Source organism: Rhea americana, unplaced genomic scaffold, assembly GCF_003343005.1.
Source record: "Rhea americana isolate MKP2758 unplaced genomic scaffold, rheAme1 scaffold_351, whole genome shotgun sequence".
Taxonomy (NCBI): Eukaryota; Metazoa; Chordata; class Aves; order Rheiformes; family Rheidae; genus Rhea; species Rhea americana.
This window is the reverse complement of record NW_028186481.1, coordinates 139,777-149,361: the sequence shown is the minus strand read 5'-3', so window position 1 is coordinate 149,361 and position 9,585 is coordinate 139,777. Positions and strand designations below refer to the sequence as shown.

The 9,585-nt window shown below is 43.7% G+C and overlaps 1 protein-coding gene across 5 annotated transcripts in view; it reads left to right on the top strand.

Moving 5' to 3' along the window:
- The window catches only part of RPTOR (regulatory associated protein of MTOR complex 1), a 160,726-nt gene that overhangs the window by 96,841 nt on the left and 54,300 nt on the right, over window positions 1-9,585 (top strand). For all 5 annotated transcript variants that reach the window (XM_085311914.1, XM_085311913.1, XM_085311911.1 and 2 more), the window contains 5 exons: window positions 3,154-3,228; window positions 4,039-4,104; window positions 4,746-4,937; window positions 6,242-6,382; window positions 9,341-9,458. In XM_085311914.1, coding sequence (XP_085168040.1) covers window positions 3,154-3,228; window positions 4,039-4,104; window positions 4,746-4,937; window positions 6,242-6,382; window positions 9,341-9,458 — 592 coding nt within the window. The remainder of the gene's footprint in view (window positions 1-3,153; window positions 3,229-4,038; window positions 4,105-4,745; window positions 4,938-6,241; window positions 6,383-9,340; window positions 9,459-9,585) is intronic.

The window sequence follows — 9,585 nt, the reverse complement described above, 5'->3', positions numbered from 1 at the left end:
CAGTAAAGAAACATGCGTGATTTTCTCTCTCTCTCTTTTTTTTTTTTTTTTAATAAAAAAAAAAAAAAAAAAAACATTTTTTTATTATGTTTTTTTTTAAGATGGCCTTAACCAGAGCTCTAGTTCGTGTGTGCGTGTGTGTATTGTAGTGTTAAATAAGTAATTAAGCAGGGCAGGTAAGTAATCATACGTAACTTGTGTATTCATACGGATAATTCCCTCATCTGTGGATGCAATTAGTTGATCGGGAGATCTTTCTGACCGAAAGAGAGAGGCGGTAGTTACCCGTGGGGCCGCAGGGATTCGCTGCGGCGTGAGAGGCRCGTGCGGGGCGAGCGCAGGCCGGCCTCCGACCGGGTCCGCTCTCGGCAGAGCGGAGCGGCAGCGGTCACCCGGGCAGAAGCTGTTGTCCCGGCGTGGGAGGGCGTGCACTTGTTTTATCTCCCAGATAACCTTCCTCCTTCCAGTAACCAGACAGCGCCGTTCCTTCGTCAGCTCTCCCGCCTCTGTATTTTGCGTGGTTTCAGGGAACTCTGCCTGGCGAGATCGCTGTCRCTAGGCCTGGCGTTCAGCTCCTTCCTCTTTGCATTTGGGTGTAGCTGAGACAGGTACGTGAGACCGGCCAGGCTTTGGGCTCTGGAGAGCGGCAGCGCGTGCTGCGGGGAGGCTGCCACTGCCCTGCTTCGCCTCTCCAAGCAGCGTCACGCGGTGCTAGAGAAGCCCTGCGCCTCCGGCAGAATGGTTGGTGCGCAAGGTCTAGGTGTCCGTAATAAACGCTGGAACATCTGGATTCATCTGCTTTAATTCCATTTATAATCAAATGATTTTTCCCTAGAGTATTCACAAATACACGAGGCAGGCGGGGCTAAGGCTGGGCCCCTGGCTCCGTGCCGGAGCCTGTCGGCGGTCTCGGAGCCGGCTGCAGAGCAAGGGCAGAGCTGTGCCCGCGTTGCTCCCCGGCCGAAGGAGCTTTATGTTTTCTGCGTGTTCCGAGCTTCCAGCCTTCCCTGCAGCTTGCCTTTGCCAGGTTGCATTATTATTCACAAATGTAGCTGCTTATTCCTAGAAGAAGAAGGATTGCTGGCTTTTTCCATCATATACACAGGATCTAAATAGTGAAGGTGTGAGCAAGTGTGTTTTTACAGCAGTTTTGGCTTTATAAAAGTTGTCTTCCTCCATGTAGCCTCAGGTGATCTGTTAATAGCGGCAGAACAAGGAAAAGCAGTGTAATGCTGGGCAGCCTTCGCATGGTTGGCATCTAATCTACAGTTGAAGAGTTTTTTGGGGTGTGTTTTGTTTTGTTTTTAATTCCTAAGGAATAGAAAGTGTTCAAGCTGAGAATAAAAAAAGAAAGAAAGAAAAGAAACCTACTTTTTGTGCAGCATTACACAAAAGTCAGGAAATCCTCTTGTAGCTGCAGCCTGGCATCGGTTCGTTCCCTCTGCTCTTTGGTCTGCCAAAAACACTAACTTTGCTCCCTTCAACAATAAAATATTCTCTTGCATCTCTGTCTTGCCATCCCCTCTCCTTTCAGCAATTAGCACACTCCTTCACCTTCCCTGCCCGATAAAAAATACATGATCCTGTCTCTGACATGAAGCATACAACAGAATCACAGTCAGGAGGGAAACTGAACGCCAAGTCACTTTTTCTCTCTTAAATTTTCACTTTAGAGTATGAATTCTCTTTGTTTGACCCTAATATGTCATTCCTGAAGCCTGAGTTGGTATGTTCAGCAAAAAAAGCTGCAGGACAAAGTTCGCAGTGTTTGTTGTGAGCCGCTGAATCCAGGCCACGTGCCTCACTGCTAATACTGCTCCMGAAAAACCCGCATTCCTCGCAGTGGGGCTGCCCTGCAGTTTCTGTCTGCGTGTGCTAGAAGATCATGTTACTACATGGTACTATTGTACCGCTTTAATACATATCATCACTTAACTAAATAATAYGGAGATTAGTCTCGCTTGTGTAGATGGGTTGAATTCATCTTGCCAAAGTATAGTCCAAGCTCAGCCAGGGATCGGATAGAGTATGAAGAATGAGTAATTCCTCCTGCTTCCCCCACCCCGCTACAGATTTACTGATAATCGCTCAGATGTGGGTCATTGCACCAGAGCCGTGTGCCAGCTTTACTGAGCACTGCAGGCGCCAAGATTTGTCCTGCTTGTGAAAGGTGGTGCCTTAATATTCRTTTAGACTCTTATTCTCAGTTCCGGGCTGACGGACTGAACTGGAAAATTAGCTGCAGTAATGTAGAGCCAGAGACTGTCTATACAATCATGTTGAGCCTGCTGTGATCCTGGGCAAGCAGGTGGTGATGTTCAGATGAGGTGGGTCATGTGCCAGACCCGAAACGTTCTTGAGCTCTTCCGTCCTGCGGGTGAGGCCAGCTGGGCACTTTGGGGGAAGAGGGACCCCGAGAACGCGTGCGACATCCGTGGGCCTTGTGCCGGGCTGCCAGGGATGCTCTGGCGTGGCGGCTTTGAGCGTGTGCACGAGCTGCTTTCTTGAATTTTGGCAGCTAGCACAGGAAGGTAATGGTCTGTGAAAGAGAAGGTGAGGGCGTTTGCTCCCTGCCGGGGAACCCTATGAATGTCACCAGGATCTTACACTAGTTACGTAGATCTAACTTTAAAATTTGAAGGAGGTGAGCAGCAATTGTCAGGAAATTTGGTCTATGGTGAAAGAACTGCCTTGGTTTGGAATGGGAATCAAGTGGAGAATTAGACTAGAGGGTTTTATAGAATGTAATCTTACATAATTTTTATTTTGTTAAATGTCGAAAATCTAATTAATCAGATTCCTTCTTGTTTTTCCCTTTGGCTGTCAAATGCTGTCAAAGGTTTAATATGGAAGGGAGAGATCGCAAATTTAACTCTTCCTCTAGGAAGTCTAGGMCATGTTTTCAGTTACTCATTCTCTCCAGTTCGAGGATGATTCCTTGCTTTTAGATACCGCTCTATCGCCCCTTCTTAAAAGGGGCTGTTTGGTTGTAGTCCTGAGAGAGGGTTTCTGCTCTCTTTTGCTTTGCAGATGAAAACTGGGTTTGAGAAAAATTATTAAGACATGAAATATTCATACATCACTGGAGGAAAAAATATATTTAGGTTCTTGTACTCATTGTTTTTTTTCCCTTGTCTCTGTCTCACTTTTCAGTCATGCCAAGCGGACCTTGTGAAGGACAACGGTCACAAGTATTTCCTTTCTGTTTTGGCAGACCCTTATATGCCAGTAAGGACATGTCATCATTTTTTCAGGCTCTTAACATTTGCTTTGTTTGCTTGGGTGTTGCTGTTTGGATGCAGTTGGCGATAGGGTAGGACTGCCTCCCGCCTGTACCTACCAAYGCCACGCTCTGCCGAAGGGAGTCGTGAGAGAGGTTAAAATGCCGGTTCTCTGAGGGGACGGCCAAGGCAGCAGTGCTGAAAACAAGGGTTGGGAGCTGCCCTCGTAAATGGATGCAGAGGTGCTCAAATTTCATTGCAACTTGTGTAATTCCCTCTGCAGAATATTTTTTTATGGTTTCCTGAAATAGATACTTGTATTCTTCATCTAAAACAATATAGTGAGGTCTAGGGTTTGTTTTTTTTTTCTTTCCAATTTCCCTTAATGAGGAATGTCCACAGTTTTCCCAAACCTCAATAGAAGGTTTTCTGCAAAAGTGCTTCAGAAATCCTGAACTTAAATGGGAAAGTTGAAATACTAAATGATTTTCATTCGTGATCTCTAGGTGAAAAAAAAAATTAAGGGAAGTTKAAAAAATATATATATTYTAAGAGAAGTTTAAAAAAATATATATTTTAAGGGAGGTTTAAAAAATATATATTTTAAGCTGGAGTAGTGAAACAGGATGGCTTATAAGATGTCTCAGAGTTGTAATTAGTGATGGGATTGGGTGATGAGAAAATTCTTTCTTTCCCCTCTCTTGTTCTTTTAATATGATGCAAACTGTTCAGAATGATCTCTTATTTCAGAAAGCATGGAATATAGTTATTCTCTGACCTGATTGCAAGATAACAAGTGGTTGTATATTGTTTTAAGGCTGAACACAGGACCATGACTGCTTTTATTCTGGCTGTGATTGTTAACAACTACAACACAGGACAGGTGAGTTACAACATGCTTTTTCCTTTCATTCTCTCTCTCAGCCCTTCTCCACCTTGTGCCTTTACTTTGAGTGTGCCTGACTTGCATTAAAGCACAACCCTGAACTGGAAAACTGAAATGGGAAGATTGCTTGATATTACTTCTTTGGGGATTGAAAAAAACAGCTGACCAGGAGGTGTGACAAACACATCATGTACGTGGCACCTGGAAGCGGAGGCTAGAGATGCACATCTCATCAACTACCCCTCCAGGCAGCACGCTGACGTGCTATTAAAGAAAWAGTGCCTAGTTCTTGTCAAGTGGAAACCTGATGGCTGTGATAAAGGTTTCAGGAGGGTATAAAGCCAGGCAAACAGAATGAGCCATAAACCTTGGGGCTCTGCCAGGTGCAAAGAATATTTCCAGTGAGGGAAATACAGGCTTTATGCACTGCAGAAAGCATTTCTAATGCTGAACTGTTTGACTAGCTGTAACAGCATATAGTTCATGCTGTTTTCAAATGGTATTTTGCAACAAAATAACTTCATAACCACAGAGTAATTATTTTCTCTTGATTTCCTATTTCAAAAATACATTTATTTTGATGAAGTGGGAAGCTGTCATCCAAAATAAATGCTAAATTGCACTGAACTGTGTTTTAGGAAGCCTGCCTTCAAGGAAACCTGATTGCTATATGCCTGGAGCAGTTAAATGATCCACATCCTCTTCTGCGTCAATGGGTGGCCATTTGTTTAGGACGTATTTGGCAGAATTTTGACTCAGCCAGGTGGTGTGGTGTGAGAGACAGTGCCCATGAAAAGCTCTACAGTCTCCTCTCTGATCCGATCCCAGAGGTAAAAATCCAAATTTTTACATAAATTTCAGTTGAGTTGTCACAATTGTTTACAAAAAGGGGGGGGCGGGAGGGCTACAGAAGGACTTTTAAAACTAGGGTTTTCAAAATCTTTATGCCCATATACTGGTTCAAAAAGATCTTACCACTATTTCTTCAAGATAATGCAAGTCATGTAGCCCTGTGTGAGAAATAACCAAAGAAATGCTGGGGGRAATTTCTACTGTCCGGATGACTTGGAATCTTGGAAGCAGGAGTTGGGAAGCACTACATTTTCTGATCATGTCTGCGTGAGAAGCTCTTTAAAAATGTGTTCCTACAACTCACTGTCTATTTCAGAAAATACTCTAACCTTTTTGTCTGAATATGAAAACTGTTCTCTTCCTGGTATGTGTAAAAATGCATCTTTAATTGAATATGTTTCACCTGTGTGACAAACTCTCCAAGAGAAGAGATTCCTGTGCAGAGCAGGACTGTGATTGACAGACTCTTGCCAAACTGGTGAAATTATATCGCATTTGGGAGAAGTAAGCCTGGAAATAAATGCCATTGCTGACTTGCAGTGATTAAAGCTTATTCTTATTCCCTTTTACAATGACTTAATCCTTCTGTCTTAAAATTGTCTACACCCTTTCTGTTGCTCGTTTTTTCCCCATTGCATAAACAGTATTTGTGCAAGGGTCAGKCTAACTCTCCTTGTGGCCCATCAACACCTTTGAAAAAGCCACGAGGGYTGCTCCTGCTTTGAATCACATCCCKTGGTCACTGGTGACACTGTATCCCCACCACTTTCARTCTGTGCCGAGGCAAGCTGCAAGATCACYGAACTATCTGATCCCTGTGCTGTTGGTGTGATGTGGCAAAGCTTCCCTGATTAGGGCTGTCATCTTTCCTCCTTCCCCAACCACTGCCCAGTCCTCTGATGCTTTTCCATATGCCCTTATCAGGGATTGTAATTCTGCGCTCTTTAATAAAAGAGAAACACATCCCAACAATAACTGCCTGTGTACCTCATTTCTGCTAATTAATATTCTAGGCAGTGCCAACTGGAAAAAATCACCCATGGGAAGGTCACTGAATGTTCTGGTAAAGTAAATGTATTTGTGCACCCATTAATACTTAAAACTCAGTGCTCTGCTGAATCTGATTTTGTTCTTGCTGTCTGTGGACTTCCATTCAGTCTCCACTATTTACCTGACGCAACCCAAGTTTCCAGAGATCCCATTTATGAGGATAAGAAATCCCAGTAGGAAGTTCCAACCTCAAACTGAAAGGAAAACACTGATGAATGTTTCTCTCTCCCAGGTTCGCTGCGCTGCAGTCTTTGCACTGGGGACATTCGTGGGCAACTCAGCTGAGCGGACTGATCACTCCACCACCATTGATCACAACGTAGCTATGATGCTGGCCCAGCTCATCAATGATGGGAGCCCTATGGTTAGAAAGGTACAAAAGGCATGGTTTTGTGGAAGTTTGGGAGACTAACGCTGGTGAACTCTGCACTGTTTCTAATCATAGTGGAATAGGCATAACGATATCAACAATAACAAGGTTTTTGTGAGCATTTTTATATCCTGCTCTTTGAATTTAAAGACAATGCCTTAATGAGGATAAGGACAGAGAGCAGTTAGAATGAAGTCTTTATTGGGCACCCAAAACCCTGAGAATTCTAGCTGAAGTTGTAATCTTGAAACAAGAATTACTGTCTGTTCTGCTAAGGCTGGGACATTTGTTACTGTTTTGATTGCAAAATTTGTATTACAAGACCGCAGGATTTAAATAAAATATTAATCTGTTGCTGGAAACATGGAATATGTGGCAATTCTAGGGGAAGAGGAGGAGTGGGAGGAAGAGCACTGTTGAGAGAACAGGAGAGGTCCATTCAGTAAAAAGATCTTACTGCCTTTAGAAGCAGCAAGGAAGGATAGCAGACTGATTCAATGGTACTTCTGCAGATTTGGGAAGTTTTACAAATTCTGATGCTCCATCGTACAACAATCATATATTAAATAGTTCCTGGCCTCCTTCATGGGGTACATTTAGGTGTCCTTACTGCTGTGTTTACCTAACTAGAACATCAGCAGCCTGGCAAGGTGTCATCAGCATCGTGAGGATTAATTTTTGTTGCCTTGTTGCAGTGTATTAAACTTCAGCTTATTTCAAGAGAGACTTGTATTTCAGGCTATATGCTCTCCGAGATGCATAAATATCTCTTTTGGAGATTTAGCCTATTGAACAGAGAACAGCAACCAAGCCCAGCTGTCCTGTTTGCTCTTTTAAAGTGCCGTGCAAATGAGACCTAGCCGAGGGTCCATGTTTACCACCTCTACCACTCTACACTCTTCCCCCCTCGCTGAGTAATTCAAGGCCCCCAAGCTGCAACGCCCAGCACGACCTGCCTGGTGATCCTGTACGGATCTGTGGCATCGTTCTCATAGCTACTACCAGGCAGGTTGGGATGAGGCTGGCCACGCTGCTCAGCTCCGGACGCAAACACTGGGATTCATCATGGCATCGCTGAGCCACATCCCCAGAGCCCTGGTCACATCCTGCCTCCAGCTGCACACCAGTCTCCTCCTCAGCGCTTTCTACATCTGTTTGACAATATCCAGCAGAAGCAAAGAATGGTGGGAGCTTGTTCAGCAAGACTTTTTGTTGACAAGAATTAATTTTGAAGCTGAGTGCTCTGGCTTTCTTCAGATCATCCTGGTTAAGTGAAAGAAAAATCAATACTTCTCCAGGCCAACTATAAAAAGTACCCTCATCCCCACTCGGTGACAGATGAGTATTAATTTTGTCAAAGGGTTGGTTTCTCAGGGACTTGAGTCTCCCTTATTTTTTTAAAGAAGTAGAAAGCTCCTTCCAAGAGGAGAAGGTTATTCCTCCTGGTGGTGTTAACTCAAAGATAGAGAAAACCCGATAAATTCTGATGTCTTTGGCATTGGTTTATCTAGTGGTTTTTGGCAGGTCAGGAGGGGATTTTGTTGGTCCACTGCTGTAAGGAGAAGGCACGCAGGAGAGCAGAGCTGCAGAGGAGCCTTTTTTCTTGTGAACCCGTGTGTGGTGGTGGCATGCTCCACTGTTCAGCCTGGCCATTGCGTTCTCAAGAGCAGTCTGAACTCTGACCTACGCTCCTGGGCCTTCCYATCCCAAGATTTGAGATACGTCCCAAGAAAAGATCTCATGATCCCGTACTTCTGAGCTGCTTTATGGTGAAAAGTCTCCTGGGATAAGTAAATACCATCAGCCATACTGGCATTTAACCTCACTGAGAAGATTTGACTCTTTCCTTCAGAGGTCTTTGACCCTAGAGGAGGAGATATTACAGAGTGAGGGACAGAGACTAAAAAACCCATGCATTTTTAAATTGAAATTATTTGGGGCCTATTAGCCTCATATAATTTTAAATTTAACATAATGCACTATTCAGCTCCATTTATTTATTATGGACTTTGCTGTAACAGCATGTTCTTTAGGATGAATAGACATGTGATATCACCTCTCTGTCTTTCAGTGTTATTTATATGCATTTCTGTGAAAGTAATCATCATAAAAAATGAGCCATTCAGTTATAACGAGAATCTTTGAAATATAGAGGAACAAAGTAAGCCTTCTTGCCTCTAATTGAAAGTATCCAACTAGAAGTTTTTACACCCCACAACCCTTTCAAGTGAGAGCATGTTTCATCTTATCCCTTGCAACATTTTCTGCCAAACGGGACAGTTGCTGTAGAATTTATCTCAAATAAAAAAYGAGCAAGTTCAAGTCACCTTTTCTAAGCTGGTTCCAACATATACGTATGCAGGGGTCTGTATACTGCAGTGTTTATCAGAGGGATGTCAAATGTCAAAGATAGGAAACGAGGAGAGGGCAGGAGAGAGATCCAAATTAGTTTCCCTGCTAGGAAAATGCTGCAAGAGGAGTTCAGCGGTTTTCTGTCCTGCTTGGCCGGCTGAATGATCTGATCAGCATGTGCGTGGAGCCAGGCAGGCAGCACGTGCCCAGCGCAGATCCTGCYGCAGCACCTGCTGCTGTTTTCTAGCCGAGAGCGGATGGGAGGCACTAAGATTGCTCTGTGTTAAGTACTAGAGGAATATAAGGAATAAAGGGCAATGAGGTTGTTATTGTGGTGGGAAAGAATGTGAGAACATGTAAAGCTGATCTGCAGGAARCCTAAGCTGCTCATGAAGGAATTTGCCTATTGCTATTGATTGTTCCTGCTTTTAGCAGCAGCAGCAGTAGTATGGATAGCCGTCCAACAATATCAACAATATTGGCTGTATCATTCCATCTCTTTCCCTTTGGTTAGCTCTTTCTGACCTGTATAACAACTCCTTTTCACTTCATCTGTTATTTCTGGGCTGTATAACAATGAAATACCTGTTTCTTTTGCCATTTCCCTAGGAGTTGGTGGTGGCTTTAAGTCATCTAGTGGTTCAGTATGAGAGCAATTTCTGCACTGTTGCGTTGCAGTTCATGGAAGAGGAGAAGAATTACCCTCTCCCTTCTCCAGCTGCCACAGGTTTGTGTTCTGTGTTCTTGTGGGCAGGAAACTTACAGCCTGATAGTTCTGAAGAATTTTGATGAAGGAGTTTGCCCAACASAAATTTTTTTCTGGTAGTGATTTGTCAAACGACTCTTGCTACAAA